The sequence below is a fragment of the Marmota marmota genome, unplaced genomic scaffold (assembly GCF_001458135.2).
Source record: "Marmota marmota marmota unplaced genomic scaffold, marMar, whole genome shotgun sequence".
NCBI lineage: Eukaryota > Metazoa > Chordata > Mammalia > Rodentia > Sciuridae > Marmota > Marmota marmota.
The window spans coordinates 9355731-9377855 of record NW_026000171.1 but is presented as its reverse complement, the minus strand read 5'-3'; the positions used below and the strand labels follow the sequence as shown (position 1 = coordinate 9377855).

The window sequence follows — 22125 nt, the reverse complement described above, 5'->3', positions numbered from 1 at the left end:
AAGAGTCCAAGGTTCCCAGTACACAGAAATGATGAATGTTTGAAGAGATGGAAATGCTAATGAATAATTTCATTGTTTACATATATTGAATTATCATACTGTAGCCCATAGATACGTACAGCTATTATGTTTTGATTAAAGATTTTTAATTTTTTAATATCTGTTTTTTAGTTTTAGGTAGACACAATAACTTTATTTTATTTTTATGTGATGCTGAGGATCAAACTCAGTGCCTCATGCATGCCAGGCGAGCACGCTACTACTTGAGCCACAACCCCAGCCCCAAGATTTTTAATTTATTTTTAAAGAAGGAGTAGGCCAGAAATGAATTGAGGGTAGAGGAAGATAAAGCCCTAAGTTTCCTATCTCACATGTCATTCCCACAGTTGCCTGAAGCCCTAAAGAATGCTTAGCAGCTGATCCCTCCCTAGCATTTAGGCTAGATGGAGGAGAAAAGCTGCCTGCTGAGGTCCTGGGCAGCTACCAGTGCTCAAGTGTCCCTCCATTCTTTCCAGGAATCAGACACAACTAAAGGTTCCTGGCAGCTCTTATGCATCAGCTGAGAGGAGGTTGTCCTGTTAGGAAAAATATTTCTTTCAGAATGATGTATGGAGCTCACAAAGGCAGTAACTATTCCAAAACAGAACCTCAGGTCAGGCCCAGAGCCTTTTTCCTATTTAGGATGAGGCCCAGATCCTAGGAGCTATTTCCTTTTGGTATGTGTGAGGCTGTAATTGACCTCCCCATGACCTGAGATCTGCCTGCCCTAACTTAGTGACAACCAGCCTTGGAAATTGTTCCAAAACTTTCATCCCACTTTTAGCTGGAAAGTCCCTAAGAAGTTGCTGTTGCACTGAGAGGCACGTGAAGTGGACCGGCTGCGTGGGTCTTGGCCAGCCCTCACCTGACCTGGCTGGTTATGCTTTGACTTTCTGCACCAGCTTCTGTCATGTATTTTTTCAGAGATAGGGTCTTTCTGGGTTGCTTAGACTGCTCCTAAACTCTTGGGCTCAAGTTATCCTTCTGCCTCAGCCTCTTGAGTAGCTGGGTCTACAGGTATGTACTACTGTGCCCCAAATACCAGTGATTTTTTTTTTTAACCTATTCTCTTGCAGTCATTTCTCCTAGGCCCTTCCATTAATTGATGACAGAGGGGGACCTGTGAGGAGTGTTGTGTTTGTCACACTGTTACAGCCACCTCTCAGGCATCCCCCACTAGCATGTCTTTTGCTCTCTCAGTCTGTCCTCACCACGTGGCTAATGTGGCAACCTCTGGCCCAGGACAGAGAATCAAGAATGCTGATCTCATTGATTTATTTTTTTTTTTTTTACATCTCCCATGGTGCTTTGAGGTTATGGCTGGGAATATTAGCATATTTGGCAGTTGGTGAGTTTTGAGTGCTTGCCAAGTATCCTCTAAGTTCCACCTTCCCCTTGGAAAAAACAACCCAGCCCTCAGGGGACACCCTGCCAAAGCTTTCCCTTGTTGCTGAAAACCTGGGGTGAGCTTGAGCTCTGCATGGATGTGACCAGGGATGTGCCTGGTAGGACAGGCACAGCAGAAGTAGCTCTACTTCCCATCTTAATTTTTACAAAAACTCCAGTGAATCACTTCTTAAAGTTTCTATGGCCCAAAACATCCTTTCACTAGGGCCCTGATGTGTGAATAATCTGAATAGTTCTGAGTGCTTCTGGTTTCTTTTTTGTTGGTTGTAGCCAAGCCCAGAAATAGATCAACATTTCCCTTCTGAGCCTCAGACTCTGGGTTTGGACTGCCAAGTTCTGATGCTTGATGATCCATTTGTCTGCAGAGCTTGTAGACACTCCAAAGAAATAACACCAGGAGAAGGGCAGAATGTCTGTAGTTCCAGGTGCTAGATTCTCTGTGCCAAGACACTTCATGAAGTTCTGCTTTCATCTTATCAAAAATCATGGGGAGGGGCAGATGACAGTGGAGCCTCCCAAAGGGGGACACAGACTAGGACTCTTTATGGAAACGTACCTTCTTTTTCTTTCTGTGTCATAGTGAAGGGAGACCATGGTAGTCTCCAAATTATTGCTTTCCTCCTCAGATTTGACTCTGGGTTCCTTTACTCATGAGCTGTGTGACCTGTCTCTGAATTTCATTTACCAACTTTGCAAAATCATAATGCCTACTTTTCACAGATTTTTTTTAAATCTGGCTAACGACATATTCCTCTAGAACACCTTCCTTCAAAACCCAGGATGGGAGGAAGTGCTAAATTGCCCTTCTGTGTACTCCCATAGTATACCACATACATGCATCAGTCATAACACTTGATACTTTATGCTGAAATGCTGCCTACAGGACTCTCCCAGGAATAACCTATGGCTCGTTAGGAACAGTGTTTTCATCTGCTGTGTTTCCCAAGGTCCTAGTAGAATTTCTGGCAAATAGTATGCATTACCCACTGAAAATAGACTTCCCTTCTTGAATATCTTTCTTGATAAGTGTTACTTGTTTGTTTTTCCTGAAGTGATGGTTCTCATTCTGGTTTTCTTTTTCCATTAAAAAAAAAAAAATACTGAAGACTGGAGATATAGCTCAGTTGGTAGAGTGCTTGCCCAGCATACACAAGACCCTGGGTTCAATCCCCAGCACCACTGGAAAAAAATACAAAACTTGATTTTATTCCTTATTTGTGGAGTTCTGGGAAAGCTTAAACTTGGGTGCTTATTTCACATTTATTTCCTTTTCTATTTAAGAGCAGTTGCAAAAAATATATGATTGAGGGGCTAGGGTTGTAGCTCAGTGGGAGAGTGCTTGCCTTGCATGTGTGAGGTATTGGGTTCAATTCTCAGCATTGCATATAAATAAATAAAAATAAAGGCCCATCAACAACTAGAAAAAATATTTTTTTTAAATATGATTGGAAGGAGAGAATAAATGGTAGTACAGTCAGGGAATTCTCAGCTTTCTTATCTTTATTATGCAGAGACTGTGGCTTTTGATGAAAAAAAAAAAAGACTGATGTGGGAATGATGAACCTATGCAGTTAGAGTCTGGTCCCTCCCAAGGCCTGGGCAAGCAGGTTTAGAGTATGTTGAGGCACATCCATTTGCTTGCCTTCTGCCTCTATTTTGCCATTACCTGCAGCCCACATACTTCCTAATCTTCTAGATGCCCTTGTTCAGCATTATAGTTTTATGTTTTGGGGACCTGAGCTCAGTGTTGAAAAACAGATGAGAGATTTTAAAATAATATTCTCAAAGATGTGAGAACTAGGACAAGTAGGCATGTGAACAGGACACAGGTGAACCCAGGGATTGTGTTCAGACCTCACTGAGACACAGTTACCTAAATTTTGCTTTTCAGTGAAGATTTCTAGTAAACTTGAAAGAAGCTGTTTGGTGAAAGATGTGCTAAGACTTTATCCTGTGCCTCTCCAGATTGGTGAAAATATGCTTTCTAATGCATTTGCAAAAGGAGTCCAAAACACTGTACACAAAACAAGTGTCAGTCCTCCAGAACATTTTTTGTACAACCTGTCATAATACAAAAATTACTAAACCAATATTCCCACTATTTTCCTTTAGTCAGACTTCATATGACATATCACCTGTCACTCAAAACAGAGTTGGTTGGACACTACATGCCAAAACTCAGCATTATTTCTTTTTTTGTGGTGCTGGGGATTGAACTCAGGGCTTTGTGCTTGCGAGGCAAGCATTCTAACAGCTGAGCTGTATCCCCAGCCTTGCAGCATTATCCCTTAGTACTTAGAATGTCACAGAAATTAGGGACCTGCCATGGCCAGACCACAAGGCTATTCAGGACCCACTCACCCCTATATTCCTGCATCTTCTCCTCCACGTCATGTCTATCCCTCCTTAAAGGTCTAGTAAATCCTAAATGCAAGTGCATATTACTATGCCATATCTGGTAATACCTCCTCCCGTCTTTACTTTGTCATGTGACTCTCTATAGTCCAGAACAGATGGATTCCACATATCTGTGTAAAAATGCACACAAATTGGTGGTAAAAATGTTACCAGACATCAGATGTATTGCTTACCTCAGATTTGCTGAATATTGCCTGTGTACTAGGCTTAAATAGTAGAGGAAGGTAACTGATATGCCTGTGGCACAGAATCACAAATATACATCCCAAACATGTATATATGGTTGTAAGTTCATTCACTATTCATAATAACCCTGGAAGGTGGGCATTCCCCTCATTTGTAAAACAGGACATTAGCTCTGAATAGTTAAATAATTTTTCAAGATCTGTCAGTTGCTGATGGAAACAGAGGTCTAACCTGAATTTGTACCTACATATGTACCTGTGTGCTATATCACTTTGCAATGAACACACCTCAGAATAAATGGTGAGCTTTCTCTGACCAAAACTGGGACAATAAGGAATATGAAAAAGGAGTAATAAGCCAGGCATAATGGTGCACGTCTGTAATCACAGCAGCTCAGGAGGCTAAGGTAGGAAGATCACAAGTTCAAAGCCAGCCTCAGCAATTTAGCAAAGCCCTAAGCAACTTAGCAAGGCACTGTTTCAAAATAAAAAATAAAAAGGGCTTAGGCCAGGTACAGTGGTACACATCTATAATCCAGCAGCTCAGAAGGCTGAGGCAAGAGGATTGAAAGTTCAAAGTCAGCCCCATCAACTGAGTAAGGCCCTAAGCAACTTAGCAAAACCCTGTCTCAAAATTTTAAAAAAGGCTGGGGTGGCTCAGTAGTTAAGCATCCCTGGGTTCAATCCCTGCCCCCCCCCCGCAAAGGAATAATGATTGCAGTAAGGGAACATGTACTAGATTAAGGGAGACCAAAGAGACATAGAAGTCAATTCAATATTTTAGTTCAAAAAAATCCATGAGTCCATAGTGGTACTCAAACATATACTAAAGAATGACAGTGGAGGAGCTGGGGTTGTAGCTCAGCAGTAGAGCACTTGTCTCGCACATGTGAGGCACTGGGTTCGATCCTCAGCACCACATAAATAAAGTAAAGCTATTGTGTCCATCTTAAAAAAAAAAAAAGACTGACAATGCAGTAGGAATGACAGAATTATGAAAATGACTTTTTTTTGACCCCAGTACACTGACTCAGGAAAAGATCAACAGACTTTCAGATCACTAGATGGAAGAATGCTAGGGCAGGTACTCCTATAGTTTCTGAATATCACCCCATACATGAGTGATATTTAGAGAGGAAACTGTGCCTTTGTGTTGGAGAGATGATGAATACCACTTTACCCATATGGTAAGGCCGAATAACCACAGCAGAGGGGCACAACATCATCCATGTGGTATTCTTACTCTCTACATTGTTTACCATGAAAGGCCATGGGAGACAGACAAATTCACAGCATGAGAAGGTCTGTGAAACAGCTAGCCCAGGTACCTTGAAGTCAGCTAAACAGTGCATGAACCTTGACTGGATCCCAGATCATCCCTGTGGGGGCCTGAGGCTGTTAGAAGGAAAGCTGCTTTAGAGCCATGTAGCTCCTGGCAGTGAGAACAGCTACCCAAAGGTCTAGCCCACATCTCCTTTAGCCCACCCAGTCACTGTCACCAGTTACCTGGTCTCTTTTTTCAACCTGGCCAGAGGTTTGAGGTGATACAGAGCAGATGTGGATATACAGTCTGCTTCTTCCATTTAGGGCAGTTCTTCCACTTTTATGTCAGCATCCTTACCAGCCTTGGCTTTCAACCCACCCTATGTTCTGACGTCATATGAGGGCTGTCCATCCTTTCATGGAAATGCGTGGTGGCTGCCTTGGATACCTAGATGTTAAGTTCAGTACCCGTATTGTGTCAAGACTTTGCCTCTTTGCTTGCCTTGCAGGTTCCAGTGTAAATGGCCTGGAGGAACCTAGCATTGCCAAGAGGCTGAGGGGCACTCCTGAGAGAATCGAACTGGAGAACTACCACCGGTCTGTGAAACGGGCAGAGGAGCTGGAGGAGGTACCTGAGGAAACGCAAGCCGAGCACAACCTGAGCAGCATACTAGACAAGGGCACCGAAGAGGACGTGGCCAGCAGGTCAGCCTGCGCCTGTGGCTTGCCCAGCTACCCCAGAACAGTGGTCTCACCACAACCTCCAAAGGAATATTCCACTTTGCTGGGGAGGGCAGCATAGGTCTAAATCAGACTCTCTGGGTTGGAATCTTGAATCTTCTTCTTTCCAGCTGTGGAAACCTAGGCAATAGCCCCTATATGCTTCAGTTTCTTCATCTGTAAAATGAAGATAATATTAGTGCCTTCCTCACAGAATTGGTAGAAGGATTAAAGGAGAAGATTGGTATAAAGTGTTTAAAACAATACTTGGCACATGTAAGTGCTTGTGGGTTATTTTGCATGATGCTGATCATGTGCATTTGATCACCCTCATGGGACCTATGAGATAGACAAAAGCATGTTTTGTCACCTTATAGGTAAGACTAAAGCTGAGATCCCAAATTAGGTTTTCTAGGTTCAGGCCCAGGACTCTTCCTGTTTTCCCTGCTTCCCTATGTTCCATTTAGGTTCTTATTTCTAAATCAACATCAGCAGTTACTATTATTATTAATATAGTACATTATAGGCCTTTGCACGGTATAGGTGTCTATAACTAGGTAGGGCAGGGCCCATAAGGATCACATTCGTAAGATTTACTTCATATTCCATGTCTTTAGCACTTTGTTAATCATTGAAAAGGTAACAGACAAGAGATAAGTCATATTTTGTTGTCCTCAAATGGTTGTTTAAAGGTAGGAAGTTTCATGGAAGTAGCACTAGGGTTGAATTAGTCCTGAATTCACTGCATAGCCTTAAGGAAGCCACCTCACTTCTCTAGTGTTCTTTTGTCTTCTGTGGGTAAAGAGAAGGGCAGAAACCTTGCATGCCAGAGACCACATGCAAGCGTCTTATGCTTAGCCCATCCCTGTGTTTAATTCTGTTTGATCCCTTTGGGTGCGACACACACTCCAACCCCCAGAGAAGTCCCTGCATCTGTTGCCTCTTTCAGGTGTCACTGGAGAAGGATGGGTACTGAAAGATAACGAAGATAAAAAATAAGGGGCAAAATTATAGGCCAGACTTATCCTGTGGGGCTTCTGGATCAGAGCCCTAGCTGCAGCCCCGGATGGGTGGAGGCTTCTGGTTGACCTTTCAAAATATTCGAATCAGATACTGGGCATTTTTTATCTAGCTGTGATGAAGGGATGTGTGGGGTTAAAGAAAGCAGTGCGGTTTTTTTTTGTTTTGTTTTTTTTTAAGACCTCCGAATATTTCTCAGAAAGTGTTCATTGGGCAGAGCTGTGTTCAGCTATATCTCACCCCCCCCCCAGCCCAGGCATACTACAGACAAACTGGGTGAACCACTACTTGGGCTGACTCTGCAAACAGCCTTTTTGTGCATTTCAGGGGCAGCCTTTCTCTTGGTACCCACAGTTCTGAAGCTGTCACTAATTGCACATCATTGTCACATAGCTCTGCCTCTTATCCAGAGACATACCCTACCCTCCAATGCTCACAGAAGGGAGATCCACACAATGCTTGTGTTGCCAACATCACAGTGAGAAAGGGAGATCCCATACATCCAAGTACATTGATGAACCCTTAAGCAGACCTTGGGTCAGACATAAAATCAGCCAGCATCTCTACAGTGCAACAAATGCCCCCATTAGTTTAAACTCAAATTGAAAAAAAAAAAAAAAAGCAAAGGCTGAGGAAGTGGAGAAGTGATTCAGCAGTAGAGTACTTTCCTAGCATCTGCAAGGCCTTTTAGAAAAAGGAAAAAAATTAAAATAGTAATAAATCAGCTTCAGATGCCACACATAATGAAGAAAGTTGTCTCAGTGAGAGGCCCAGAGAAAGTAGCTATAGATTTTGTCTTCTCTAGGGAAAAGCAGTAATATGCAGGAAATGGGCCATGTGTTGTTTCCATCTTCTCTACAATACCAAACACAGAGTGAGGTGAGCTTTCAGCTCTTAGCCCTTCTTGATGACATGTTAGATTCGATGATGAGAAATGACTTAGTTTTAAGGTATTATCCAGTCAACCCAGGAACATACTTTTCACAGGTTCAGAGAACTCAACTCAGGCATCTGCTGTGGGAGACAGCATGGTTTGATATTTCAGAACATGGTTGAAAACATCAGAGATAAACAGATCTAGACTTGAAGCCCGGCTCTACCAGTTACTGGTTGTGGGCAAGTTATTTAGCCTTTCTGTGCCTCATTTTTTCTCATCAGCAAAGGACATTGCCTCATAGGTTTATTTTGAAGATTAAATCAAATAAAGCCAACAGAATGCCTGGCACCCATTGGCTGCTACATCCAATGTCAGCATTTACTTTACTGTCTATTTTTTACCTTGTAGGTCCATTCACAATGCAGGTGTCCCTCTCTAGTTGGGGCAGGGCCAGGGACTCTTGAATTGGTTTTCTTAAAAAGAGGAATTAAATGCCAGAAATTGGGTTTGGCTCACTCACCCTGCCCTAGGGCATTGTTGACTTTCCATACATCATAACCACCCAGGGCGCTTGCTAAAGCACAGGTTGCTGGACTGAGTGCTGATTCCATGGATCTAAGGTAAAATCAAAGAATTTTCATTTTAAAATAGTTACCAAGGGGTGCTGTCATCAGGTAACCACCCTGTGAATTGCTGCTCTGAGATTTCCAAATTGCCATTATGAAAAACATCTGGGGCATTTGATAAAAAAGTAATGTAAAGGCCCTCTCATTCTAGTGTAGGTTGGTGTAGTGTAGGTTGAATGTCTGGTTTTAACAGGCATCCTAGGTGAGACTTTTTTTTTTTTAAGGTGAGTCTTAAAATCAGACTTATGGTTTAGTTCATACAAGTGGTAAACGTCCTAAATCTTATCACAGACTCTGAACCCAGGTCTAAGTAGCTACCTGACCCTTCCTTGCAGGCAAGGTGGGAGCCTATCTTCTGGAGAACAGTCTAGAAATGGCATATGTATTTTTCTATATAGCAAGACCAGGTGACAAAAGAGGAAGGAGATCCAGCTCTATAATGTTCATTACCCTGACCCAAAGAATTTGCCACAGACAAGGAAGACAGTTGATGCAGTACCCATCTGCTGGCAACTTTAGTGTGTTCAGATCTGTGGTTCTAAAGTACTAATCAGTTAGTACTAGAGCAGACAGATGTGCTCTGGGATGGGACAGCCAAGGTCACAGAAGACTTCTCCAAAGTCATCAGCAGTCCAGTCCAAATGGCCAACCCTCCATTAGAATAAGACCACAAAGAAAAAAGGTACTCCCTCAAGGTTGACAGGTTGACCATGAATACATGGGAATTCTTGCCCCCCCCCACCTCTCTCTCTCTCTCTCTCTCTCTCTCTGTATGTATGTGTGTGTGTGTGTGCGTATATATATATATATATATATATATATATATATATATATATACACACATACATATTCTTTTCTAGCACAGATAGTAACATGAGCTACCACTGAGCAGGATGCTAGGTCGAGCACACATTAGATTTCCACCATGTGAAGATCACTGGGCAATATACATCTTCTCTAGACATCTGCTTCTGATGCTTTACTGTGTTCACACAGTTGTCAGGGTGAGTGGGAGCTAGGAGTGTGATTGAGCCAGAGAGCGTATTGCAGTCTCTCATTAGGAGAAGCTCAACTTAAAGAGTAAAAATTGTGATACCTGTTTCTCTCTGAAAACCACCCTGTAGCTTCAGGTGATGCCCCATGCAGAATTCTGCCTCGTGCACAATGGAGCCTGCCTTAGTTCCCATCCTTGCCTTTTCAAGGAAAATGCAGGCCACCAGAGAACAGGATCATGATCCATTTCCTGGGGTTGCCACCCTGACAGCTGCTAATACCAAAGCATTCTTGTGTTCTTGAAGAACCACCAAAGAGTGCACAACGTGGTGTGTGGTGTGGAGGCTGCTGAGAATCCTGAATCCTCTTCACACCAACCTCCTTAGGCTGCAGTTTCTCATTTTTAAAAATGGGGAAAATGGGCTAGGGCTGGGGTTCTGCAGTAGCCTACTTGCCTGGCATGTGTGAGGCACTGGGTTTGATTCTCAGGTGATGCCCCATGCAGAATTCACATATAAGTAAATAAAGTCTATCAACAACGTATATATATAAAATATATATATGGAAAATATAACCATATGTGATGGTGCATGCCTGTCATTCCAGTGACTTGGGAGGCTGAGGAAGGATCTTATTAAGTTCAAGGCCAGCCTGGGCAGCTTAGCAAGACTCTGTCTCAAATTAGAAAATAAAAAAGAATGGCAATGTAGCTCAGTGGTAGAGCACCCCTGGGTTCAATCCTTAGTACCAAAAAGAAAAACTGGGAAAAAATACAAGATGTGTATCCCTCATCTGAAACATTGGATTTCAGATTTCCAGGTTTTTCTATTTTGGAGTATTGGCATAGACTTTACCAGTTGTGCATCTCTAATCTAAAACTCTGAAATCTAAAACTCTAAAAGTCAAAACTTTTTGAACATCATGAAAAGTGCTCGAGTTTTAGCTTTTGAATTTTTGAGTTAGGGGACATTCAACCTTTCTAATAGTAGCTGTGCCCTAGAGTAGCTGAATAGCTAAGTGAGCAAATACAAAGGAAGTGCCTTTTAAAAAAAAAGAAAGAAAATTTACAATGATTTAAAAAAAAAAAAAACGTCTTGAGATTGGGGTTGTGGCTCAGCACTAGAGCACTTGCCTAGTGTGTGTAGCAAAAAAAAACAAAATAAAAAATTTAGCAAAGAAATGCGACATGCTGCATGGCTATCCTCGGGGCTCAGTCGACCTTCAATATTACTGTCCTTCACCATTATCGTTGTCCTTGGATCTTTCCTTCCTGACCACAGCAAAACCTTTGCTTAGCTCAGTTAAGTTGAGCAGACCTTGTCTTTTACAATCTAGTGTCTTTTACAATCAATGTGTTCATCAGTTTTGTTTCCTCCAGCCAGTCCCCTCAATTTCTCAAAGAGAAACTACCCGAGGGAAAACGTAGGGAAGGTACTTCAAGATGCGTAATTGGATATATATTATCTCAGGGAGAATTTTTTCTGGATATTCTTTTAACTGAAAGGGTCAGCTCCTTTTGACCAGGCTTTGCCAAGGGGGATCCCAAGATATCTGTGATAGTTCTGAAATTAGGGAAAGCCTGCCTTGACCTTCCTGCTTGTGGTCCCTGGGCATTCCACCCATCTTGACTCTGCTAAGCCCTGTGATAAGTACTCCAGCAAACAAAGCAGCCCTGTCCCTGCTCTGAGAGAGAGTGCGGTTCTGGTGGAGAGACAGACCCTAAGCAACCCACAGGACACCATATTGTTACAGGACAAAAAAATGGATACCTGCTGTGAAGGAAAGGTTATCCTTTTTTTTTTTTTTTTTTGAACTAGGGGTCAAACCCAGGGCTTTGCGCGAATGCAAGGCAGACACTTTGCCACTGAGCTTCATCCCAGCCCGGGAAAGCTTATCTTGATAACTAGATTTTCCAAGCCACATTTCTCCCAGGAAGCTGTATCCTTAGAATAGCTTTTTTTTTTTTTAAATCCTTTTTTTCCCAGAAGAAGGGAGATGTTAGTTGTATGTATTGCTTCCCCCCTATAAGAATCCTTTCCACTGCAAAATTTTCCAGGCTATAGTTCAAGGGATCTATTTCTCCTTCCTTTCCTCCAGTTTCAACAACCCAGGTCCAGAGAGATTCAGGAGTTGGGGTCAGCCAGAAAATGTAAAATGAGCCTTGAGATGCTGTAGTTACACTGCAAATCTTTCATGAGGTTAGGGGCCTGACCAGCCCCAGAGACTACCTTGAGTAGTAGTCTATGAAAATGATGGCATGGAAGGGAGCAGTTGACAGCACCTTTCAGATTTTCTCTGTCCTTTACATGGAGAGGGAGTCTGGTTAGCCTCCCTGGGATGTCCAGGGACAAGTAGCATTTTGCCTCTTGGAAGTGGGCTAAGCATGTAACTTATGAAGAAAGGCAAGGATTGAATTTTTTGCTTTCTTTCATACTCCATGCCTCACTTACTGCACTCCCACGATCATTGAGCTGTCGTAAAACCAGCCAGAGTGGCACTAATAGCTATAAGTGGGGCCTCATTGTCATCATCACAAGGGATTTATTCAATGCCTGCATTGTGCACAGTGTATCCTCATGACACTGCTTGGGGCGAGGACAAGGCTGTACTAAGGCCCCCTCTCCCAGGAAGCTGTAATATCGTTCCTTCCAGTCCACTAACTACTGAGGCAGCCTTAAACAAGTCCCTGGTTGCACTCAGCCTTGAGGAAGGGACAGCACGGCCTTCCCTCTGCCCACCAAAGATTTAAGATGAGCATAGAAGCCTCCTTATCCTTATTTTATCTTTGAAAGATGTGTAATGATATATTAATAAGAAAATAAACTAACAAAAACAGAGGTGTGGGGCAAACAATATATTTAGTCAACTTTTTGTTGCTAAGACCAACAGTGAGACAAGAACTACTGACAAGAACAACTCAGAAGAGGAAATTTTTATTTTGGCTTCAGAGGATTTGGACTATGGTTGACTAGCTCCAAGTCAAAAACATCATGATGGAAGAGAATGGCAGCCAGGAAGTAGTCTAGAGAAGAAGAGGAAGGGAACAGGGACAGACTCCCTGAGGTCACACCTCAGTAACCTATTTGAGACAGGATTTTACTAATTTACCAAGGCTTGCTGTGGACTTGCTACCCTTCTGTCCTAGCTTCCCAGGTACCAGTGATTACAGGCACTTTAACCTGCTACCTTCCAGCCCTCAGTCACACCACACTCTCATTCTACCTTACTTTATCATGATGTGTTTGCATCTTATCTGTCTTTGAGAATAAGGAGCTTTTGGGGATCACTTTTATGTTTCTGCACGTTTAGCAAGTACATTAGAAGTAAAAGACAATAAATTTTAGTTGGATGAACAAATGAGTAAAGTGAGACTCACTGGAAGGACACAGCTTTTTATTTCTATATCCACTGGCTTAGCTTTAGTGAGTGCTCAAAAATGTTTATTGAATGAATGAATGATTGAAAAATTGTATAGCTAAATAAACAAATAGATGAATAGCTAGAGCCCCAAAGTATAATGCAAGCATGATGAAAGTCAATGATCCATCAGAACGTGCCTGAGGGGAGGTATTATAAGACATCCTGACAAATTAGAAAATCATGGCTCAGAGAGCATAAGTAATAAACTGAAGGTCACAGTAGCAAAGCCAATGTGGCATTGTGAGGAGTTAGGAGGCAAATAAGAGGGAATGAGGCCCAAGACCACCCTCACTTCTGACACCAGTCACAAATTCTGATGTGATGTGATGACCCTCAGGTTCAATAATTTGCCAGAAGGATTTACAGAACTCCCTGAAAGCAATTATACTCACAGTTGTGGTTTATTACAAGGAAAAGATACAGTTTTAGAAACTAGCCAGGGGAAGATATACATATGGTAGACTGCAGAAAACTATGAAATTTGGGGCTTTTGTTGTTCTACCTCATAGAATCAGGAGAGCGTTGCTTCTTGGTATTGATGTATGTCAGTACCCATCGAAGAATTCACCACCCAAGCCTGGCTGTTAGGAATTTTTATTGGACTCCATTACATAGGCAATGACTGATTGATAGTTCACATGTATCTCAGTCTCTAAGTCAACATATACCAAGTAACCCAGTACCCCCACCTGAAATCACATCTTTGGTCTCTCTTATATGACTGTCCCCCAGCTGACTTTGGGATGTGACCAGCCCTCAACTAGATCCCAATATTAGACTGTCTACCAAAGACCTCAATCAGAATAGTCCAGGGGGTCAGAATTTACTTCACAAGGACAAGGACAAGGCTAGACCTCTCTTTGGATAAGATTCTTCCCCACATAGTACCAGAAGCATCCATGTTGAACGTTATTGTCTTCATCTGGGTCTGTTCACTGGCTTCCTCACTCTCAAACACAAATGAGCTATGAGAAAGTCTTCCCTGGATAGAGAGAGGACTGCACCTTAATAGGAAGCTGAAACTAAACCCACTTCATGCCTGATTTCCTCTGGAGCTTGGGGCTCTATCATCCAGAGTTTGGTCCAGTGCTTTATTATGAAAGCCACATTTTCTTCGATCCAATTAAGTATACACTTCTCACCACAGGCAAAGTCTCTACTGAAAAAGATTCTTTAGGAACTATCAGACTGTGAAACAGGCCTGGAAACTTCTCCATTTGAGCCCATACCACTGTGGGGGGTGGAATTTTATTCGTGTCCTGCCTTTTATACTGCTTCCTTCCCCAGGGCAAAGAGGGATCATCCTAAAGGGCAGTGGTCAGGTTCACATAAGTTTTGCACATAGCACTGCTTCTGTTGCAAGCTGAGCTGGCCTTGTTTTGTGAAGGATACAGATGTGGAGAATGTAGCAGGTTGTCAGGCATGATGATGACTGCAGGGGGTTGGGTCCTCTCCTGATGGTTTTTTTGCTTTAGCTGTGCAGTGGGCAAGGCATTTACTGCCTTTTTACCTTTGTGTTCCCCATAATATGCAGCTCCAGGATTGGCACATTGTGAGGTCTCAAGGAACACCATGAAATTGGATCTGCTGCTTCCTCCCCCAGCCCCTGCCCCAGCACATACACACACCCCACACTGATTGCAAGGCACTGTGTTTATTTCAGCCTCTTAGGGCACCTTCTCTTTCTCCCTCACACCTATGGTTCTCACAAAAGGCTCCTGACTGACCTGAATCAAGTTAGAACCAAGTTCTTCAAACCAAATGGTGGGTCAAGGTGAAAGAGGACTTTCTCTTCTCTCTCAATTCTAAGAGTTATGTGTTTATAGCAAAACAAGTCCACTGTCCCCTGCTGTGTTTCTCCAGGTCCTCTGTGAACACTTACCCAGTGGTCATGGTGTTTACTAGCCTGTTGTGCCCCACCAGGCTGGGCTTTTTGCTTGTGTGGGTCCATGTAAATGTTCACTTATAAATGTAATTCATCCTGCCCTATTTGTTACCCTCTTTCCATTCTTATGTTCCCTCCCGCTTGACAGGTGCTTTGCTGGGACATATTACCTCCAACTGTGGCACTGAATCTTCCCTTCTCAATTTCCTGGCATTCCCTCACTTGGTTTGTGTGGTTATCTTCATAGCAGTTCCGAGTCGGAAATGGAGGAAGAAGAGGAGGAGGAAGAGGAGGAGGAGCAGCTGCCCACTTCTGACCTGGGTGGTGTTCCTTGGAAGGAGGCTGTAAGGATCCACGCTCTTCTGAAAGGGAGGAGTGAGGAAGAGTTAGAGGCCTCCAAGAGCTTTGAGCCTGGGGAGGGAGAAGAGGAGGAGGAAGAGGAATATGAAGAAGAAGAGGAGGAAGAATATGACGAAGAGGAGGAGGAGTCCAGTGAAGGTCAGAAAAAAGTCTCTTCTCCTAACCCTGACCCTGTCCCTCTGAAATAATCTGTCCCATGTATGAGAGTGACGGGTGTAATTGGCTGGAGTTACATGGACACCTCCCACAGAGCTTCAAAATAATCCTTCCTGTTGCTCCCTGACCTTAGGTACAGGGACAGAGGAAGGATACCAAATCAAGCAGACAGGCCACTGTGGGAATAATGTCCCTGGTGCAAATTCAAATTTTTAATTGGAAGTAGAAAATATGGGCCAATCTAAGGATTTTGACTTAATTAACCTACTCATTCCTGTCTTCTTCTCATTTCCGCCCCCCAAGCCCTTTAGTTTCAGTTATAGACATTGATTGTAATAAAACAAGGGAATTTAACTTCCTAGAGGAATCCTTGATTTCTGATCTTGAGTACTGAAGACTGCTTTGAGCTAGATGCCCACCAGACAGGGTGCTGTCAGTGATACTCAGAATAACATTGTGGGGGGCTAGGGACATAACTCAGTTGGTAGAGTACTTGCCTTGCATGCACAAGGCCCTGGGTTCAAGCCCCAGCACCAGAAAAAAACAAAACAAAAAGAACAGAATAACATTGTGGGGCCAGAAATCCTGAAAAAGAGCATCTTAATTGCAGAATTCAGTCATCCTGGTTGGTTCTGAAATAATTCTCTTAAACTCAAGGGTTTTTTCAATTTTGTCCCTCTCTCTGGCTCTATGTAACCTTGAGTGATGATGATGAACTTGCTAAATAGAAAGAGAGGGTCATTCTTTCCCAGCCCTAGCTGTACAGAGGTCCTGTAGGAGGTGAGGAAGGAAGCAGCACAGGTAGAGACCTGACTCCCCTGCGGAGGTCTTTACTTTCTGTCCTGGGGACTCAGAACCAACGGATGGGAGGACATGGGCCTTCTAATTTCTAAGCCCCAGTTTCTCCCCAGGAGTCAGAGGAACAGATTAAATTCTGAACAATGTGGGCACAGTGGAGTTGGTACATGATTGCTCTGCTGGGATTTATCTCTGCTTCTTCTGAAATTCGATGCTCTCACTACCCAGGCCCATCCCAGGGGCCATTTCCTCTGACATTGTAATATTTAAGCCCTTCACAGACAGGGCTGTGGTTCACAAGCCAGACCTGACACCTGTGCAGTTTAAGACAACTATAAAGAGGTGGTGAGGACAGGATAGCACCCTAATCATGAGACCCTGGACTTGAGTGGTCAGGGTCAGGGCACTTCCTCAGAAACTTCCCTGTGGAGTTTCTCTCCCTGTCCTCCTGCACTCGCCCCTCTGAAAGTGGAGACCAAGGCTGGACCAGGACTTACAAGGCAGTATGCTTTACAGCCTATACTCCCCGCCCAGTTTTTTTATGAGCCTTGAGTAGGTCTGTGCGAGAAGGAGCTAGGCCCTGGCTGGAGCCTGAGTTCTCTCATTCTGCCATGTCTGCGGAGCCACACTGGTCCAGAGTTGCCTCCATGTTCCCCTAATTAGAGGAGGTAGTTGGTGCAGGGGGAAGGTATTTTGTTTGCTTCATTATCTCTGTGTGATTATTATACTTAATGACTTTTAGCTTCAACACAGCTTAGAGTCAGAGCTTTTTCCATTTTCAGGAGAGTTTAGCCCACTTTCCCCTTATGAAGACTAAGTTCTGGGCTTGGACTTAAATGTTAAGACCAAACTTATAGGGAATTGGGGCCTTAGCTAGATAAACACATACTAAAATATTCAGTCAAACTCTAGACATTTTCAAGTGGGAACCTTGTGTTCCCAGCCTGGAGTATGTCTTCTGAGCAGTGGACTTCCACACCTGTGTAGTCAGTGACAGGATGCTACTATCTTGTCACTGAAGATAACTCTGCTTTCTATTCTTTTTCCTCCTTTCGGTTCCCTTTTCTCTCCATTTGTCCCCCTGCGGGATTCTTGATGCTGCTTGTGGGTGTCTGGCTCCCCCTGCTGTAGAAGGGGAGTATTGCCCCTGGGACAGAGAACTCCTGCAAGGCCAGTGGCTCCAGCATCTCTCAAAGGAAGAAGAAACGGGTACTTGTAAAGGTACCCACTTCGCTCCCCTGCCCACCTTCTACCCTGGCTCCCTAGCAGCCATCCAAAATTTGCCTCCAAGAGCAGGTCCCACATGAAAAGATCTGTGCATTTTAGAGCTATGCTGCACATATCTAGCTGGTCACCTGTCTCTGGGCCCAGCCTTCCCAGACAAAGTAGAGAATAGCATATTCCAGAAATGGAATATGGCCCCATTTCTATCCCTGTGGGTTTTTCTGCAATTTCTCCTTATCCAGTTAAGATTCAGTTTCTTCTCTAATGCAGAAAATCTTACAATGCGGCCACAGCTCTTCTGTCACCACCACCACAGGTGCCTTTAAACATTTCTCTGAGAAAGAAAGAAGTGCTGGCTTCATGCTGTTGATAAATCCCCAAGGCTGCATGTGGTAACAGGAAGCAGAACATTACTCAGGGAGAAGACTCACTCTCTTCCCTTGTTGCTTAGAAGGTAAAGAAAGGTCCTGCCTCTTTTCTTTTGACTTATCTTCCCCAGGCCTAAATCTGAGCTGTTTGGAGGTGTTGCTGTAATTTGGCCCTCTCCAGTACCATAAAGGCAGATAAACTGGCCTTGCAAATAGTCCTTCAGTCTATAGATACCAGCAGCTCCAGTAAGGGAGCCCATGAGGGGCTAATACCCCACATTGATAGCATAGGTCAGCATCCACATTGGTGATCTTATTGGTTCTTCCAATCCAAATCAGAGGTTGTCACAAAACTAAAACCAGGTTGTCCAGTTAGATTATTGAAGGAAGGGGTGACATATACTCACAGATAGACACTGGCTCCTGCTAAGAACTGAAGAGTCCTTCAGATCGATGGCACCTGCTCTTGCTGCCTGAATAGTCGTCCTTCCTTCTGTAGTATCCCCTCCTTCCAAGTTGCTAGCTATTCCTTTATCTTAACCCAACCCCACTGTGTAGCATGATGCAAGCCCTAATGATAGGGATTTCACAAGGCAGGGACTGCATGCAGATTCCACAGGCTCTGTCAGCAAGAATAAGCTGAAAGGACTGCCTGTGAGTCTTCATTTAACTGAGAAACCAGGTCTCATGTCTAGAGGGATCAGTAGGATACCAAATGGAGTTTTAAGGAAAGGAGCTTTGATAGTTTTGATTGGGGGTGGGGGGTGGGCAAAGAGGTGTGGGTCTCCTCCCTACCCCTAAACTCCTGGAGTTTGGGGACTTCACAATATAGAGTTCTGCTTCTTCCCTAAGCTGCTGCCTCCCCTAACTCCATCCTCCCCAACATCTGTGTCCCTGGCAAACCCAGCATGCAGCATGAGAAGATCTCTTATGGAAGGGGCTTTTTTCTCTCTAGTAGAAGCTCTTACTGCAGAAAACAAAAACTACAATATAAACATAGTACATTTTTGTCCTATGTGAGTTGTCTGGCTTGTGGCAGAATGGCACTGTCCCATCCCACCTTTCTGTTGTCACTTGACTGAAGTCTCAGAAGTGGTCAGCTTGGCAAGTGGTGGTAAGCACTTTGCTGTATAATCAACAGAAGAGGCATAAATGGCGTGACCTAGAGGGCCTCATGCTGTGCTAGGTAATCAACCTGAGTTCTTATCACTCTTGGAGGAATGGCCCTTTAGAAGTCAGTTGTCATCTGCTTTTTCTCCACCTTGGCATTTGGATCCCTCAAAAATCATTTAGGATGAAAAGGGCAGCAGAATCTGCATTTGGAGTTGGAATGTGTGGTTCTCTTCACTGAAATTAATAGTACACATGAAGTTCAAAATGACTAATCCGAACTGAATGACTAGAAGTTACATGCGTGTGAGCACATGTTCTTGATTTTTACTTCTTTCTATTCAAACTGCTCCTGGCAAATACTGTAACTCTTCTTTCTGTTTCCTTTCCTGTGATGTTTTATCCCCTCCTTTTCTGTTTATTTTCTCCTTCTACCCTCCCTGTCATCTCCATCCCTTAAACCTGGCACATTAGCTGGGAACCACAGGCTACAGCAGATACTAAATCCAGCAGATCCCTTGGCGATCCAGGCTGATGTGCACTGGACACACATTCGTGAGAAAGAGGAGGAAGAAAGAATGGTCCCAACCTCTGAATCTTCCACTTCTAGAGGTAACTGCTTCAAGACCCAGGATCCCATGTGCTGCTATCAGCACCTTTCATCCCTGCATCCCTTCCTGTTGCTGTAGAGGACCTTTCTGCTAAGACCAAAGCCTCCCATTTTGATCAAAAGTAGAACCCAACAAAACATTACATTTTCTGCTGTTAACCCAGACAAGTGTCCTTGACTCTCATTTGAGGATATGTAAAGTTCTCTATGGATTAAGAGGTTGCAGGCTCCTTCTCCAGTAATGCAAAATAATAAACTGAATTTGACCTGGGGAAAAATGAGAATTCACTTCCTGTCCCCCATATTTCTCGGCTGGGGTCTTCTTTGCCCACTCTATAGAACATGCTGGTGCTTTCCTCATGGAGTATGTCTGAGTGTGACTGTGTATGACAGGAGGAGGAGAGGGAAGCATATTTAGAAGTAAAATTAAGAAGAGATATATATCAGGGAGGTTTCTAAATTCACTGCATTATTTTCAACTCCAGGTTTTAGGTGAGTTGGTCTGTGTTTCCCAATAAGATGAAAACATACCTTATTCAGTGGTTTTTGTTTTGTTTTACTTTGTTTTGTTTTGTTTTGCTTTGTTTTGAGACAGGGTCTCACTATGTTGCTCAGGCTGGTCTCTGACTCCTGGTCTCAAGTGATCCTTCTGCCTCAATCACCCGAGCAGCTGGGCTCCAGGTGCATGCCACTGCACCTGGCCTCTGGCTTCTTTTAAGGAATATCAATAATAGAAAACAAAGGACTCTGTTGAAGGATTCATTGACTGCATATCATTCCTCTCAGCTACCCATCTTCCAATATGGACCCTTGGTCATCACCTCTGTCTGGCTCATGTAGCTTCACATATTCTTTGTGCCTATTATAGGCCACACACCCTTCAAGGCTCTGGTTATACAAAAGGGATTCTTCCTTGCCCTCGAGAAACTTAGCCTTTAATGCACTTTTTATCCTTCCAGCCCCCAACTCTTCCCTTGTAGGTAAGACCAGCCTCTGTTAACAGCTTTTGCAGAACTTTAGATACCCAGAAGCTATGCTGAAGTTGATGTGAGAGCCCCCGCTGACCAGGGCACCTGACTGACCTACGGCATCGACCAGGAGCATCCTGCAGCCTCCCTTGGGTTTTCTCTCAGGATAATGGCGGATCATTACCTCTCATCCATGCCAGACAGACCACTCTCTGCTCAGTTTCTTTTCTGTTTTGGACTTTAGGAATGACCACAGCTCTCCTCACTGGGAATGCTTACTGCTATGTAACTTTGTATTTATCGTCTGTTTTAAATTCAGTGCCTGGCCTTCCTTCCATACGCCGTGCAGCAGTGCAGGCCTGGCTGGAGACGGTCTCTGGAGGTAGTCGGTGATGTTTGATCTTTTCCCACTCACCATAACCTTTCTCTTTAGGCAGCTCTGCTGGTGCCTTAACACTAGAACTCTGGTCCTGTCGCTGGTGCATGCGAGGGTGGAGCCAGAGGCGGGCGGGGGCACATGCATGCCTCACTCAGGCAGCCCATCCTTGCATGGACCAGAAGTGCATCCCACATTCTACAGGGCAGATTGGAGGAGAACATTAGTGGAGACAGAACTTGTTCCATTAATAGAGGTTGGATACAATAACCAAAGCTAAAGGAACCTTTTTTAGCACTGAGGTTTAAGTATGTAAAAAAAATAGGTAGTAATTGAGTATGAAAACAGAGGAATCAAAATAAAATTCCACAAACCTACCAAAATATCACAGAAGGAAACAGTCAAGACTCAGGGGCAGAGGGCATTTACAAGAATTATCAGAAAGGAGGGGAGGGCAAAGGACTGGTATTATACAGCTAAGGGAAGAGGGTACAAGCAGGACATACTAAGCTACAGGTGTCTCTTCAGCTATTTATGCCACGAGATAATTGGCAAACCTTAGTTGTCTTTCCTAAATTTTTTCTGGAAACATTTCTCAGTGAGGGGGTCTACGTGAATTTTGGGCAGTCTGTTCTTTTCATTGCAGGATGTTTATCCTTGGCCTCTGCCCTCCAAATGTTGTACTGTCTCCATTCCCAGCCTAGTCGTATAACAACCAAAGACATACACATATTTTCCAACACTGTTAGAAGGGGAGGCAGCATTGCCTGCTGTCTGAGGAATATGGCCTTAGCAGTTGCATCCAGGATGGGCGGGACTGACACACATGGATCTTAACCACCAGGCTCTTACCATTCCAGCCTATTGTCTTCACCAGCAGTAGGAAAAATAGATAAATGTCAGGAGTAATCTTCCCAGTGTATAAGAGAAAGAATGCCATCGGGTGTCTGGTTCAGCTGGCCCTGAGCCATCAGCCCTCGACATAGGAGCTGCTGAGAATTTCTAGTTAGTGTGCATACATATGACAGAGGGATAAGGTGGAGGAAGGGGCACTTCCCAGCTGCCACCTGAAATAAACAGCAATTCCTGGCTTTTGTAGTGTGTAACTCATCAACTTGTGTGGCCGCTTCTATCACCCTGCACTTCATCTTAACCTAGATTCCATTCGCCAGTTTCATTGCTCAGGCTGCGTCTCCTTCAGCATCTGCTACTGCTGCATTGATAGTTCTCCCATGTTTATTTTTTGATGTATGTGATAATTGTTCTTTTCAAGGTACTGCAAGAAGTATAGAACCTTACCCT

General features: G+C 43.7%; 1 protein-coding gene across 26 annotated transcripts in view; it reads left to right on the top strand.

Annotated features, from left to right (window-relative positions):
• Mical3 (microtubule associated monooxygenase, calponin and LIM domain containing 3) overlaps positions 1 to 22125 on the top strand; it is a 264490-nt gene that overhangs the window by 204840 nt on the left and 37525 nt on the right. For 18 of the 26 annotated variants that reach the window (XM_048787731.1, XM_048787745.1, XM_048787747.1 and 15 more), the window contains 5 exons: positions 5822 to 6017; positions 15101 to 15351; positions 17299 to 17388; positions 19344 to 19481; positions 20767 to 20829. In XM_048787731.1, the coding sequence (XP_048643688.1) occupies positions 5822 to 6017; positions 15101 to 15351; positions 17299 to 17388; positions 19344 to 19481; positions 20767 to 20829 (738 nt within the window). Of the gene's footprint in view, positions 1 to 5821; positions 6018 to 15100; positions 15352 to 17298; positions 17389 to 19343; positions 19514 to 19550; positions 20743 to 20766; positions 20830 to 22125 lie in introns of those variants that run through there. The other 8 variants (XM_048787751.1, XM_048787748.1, XM_048787733.1 and 5 more) reach the window with 7 other exon arrangements.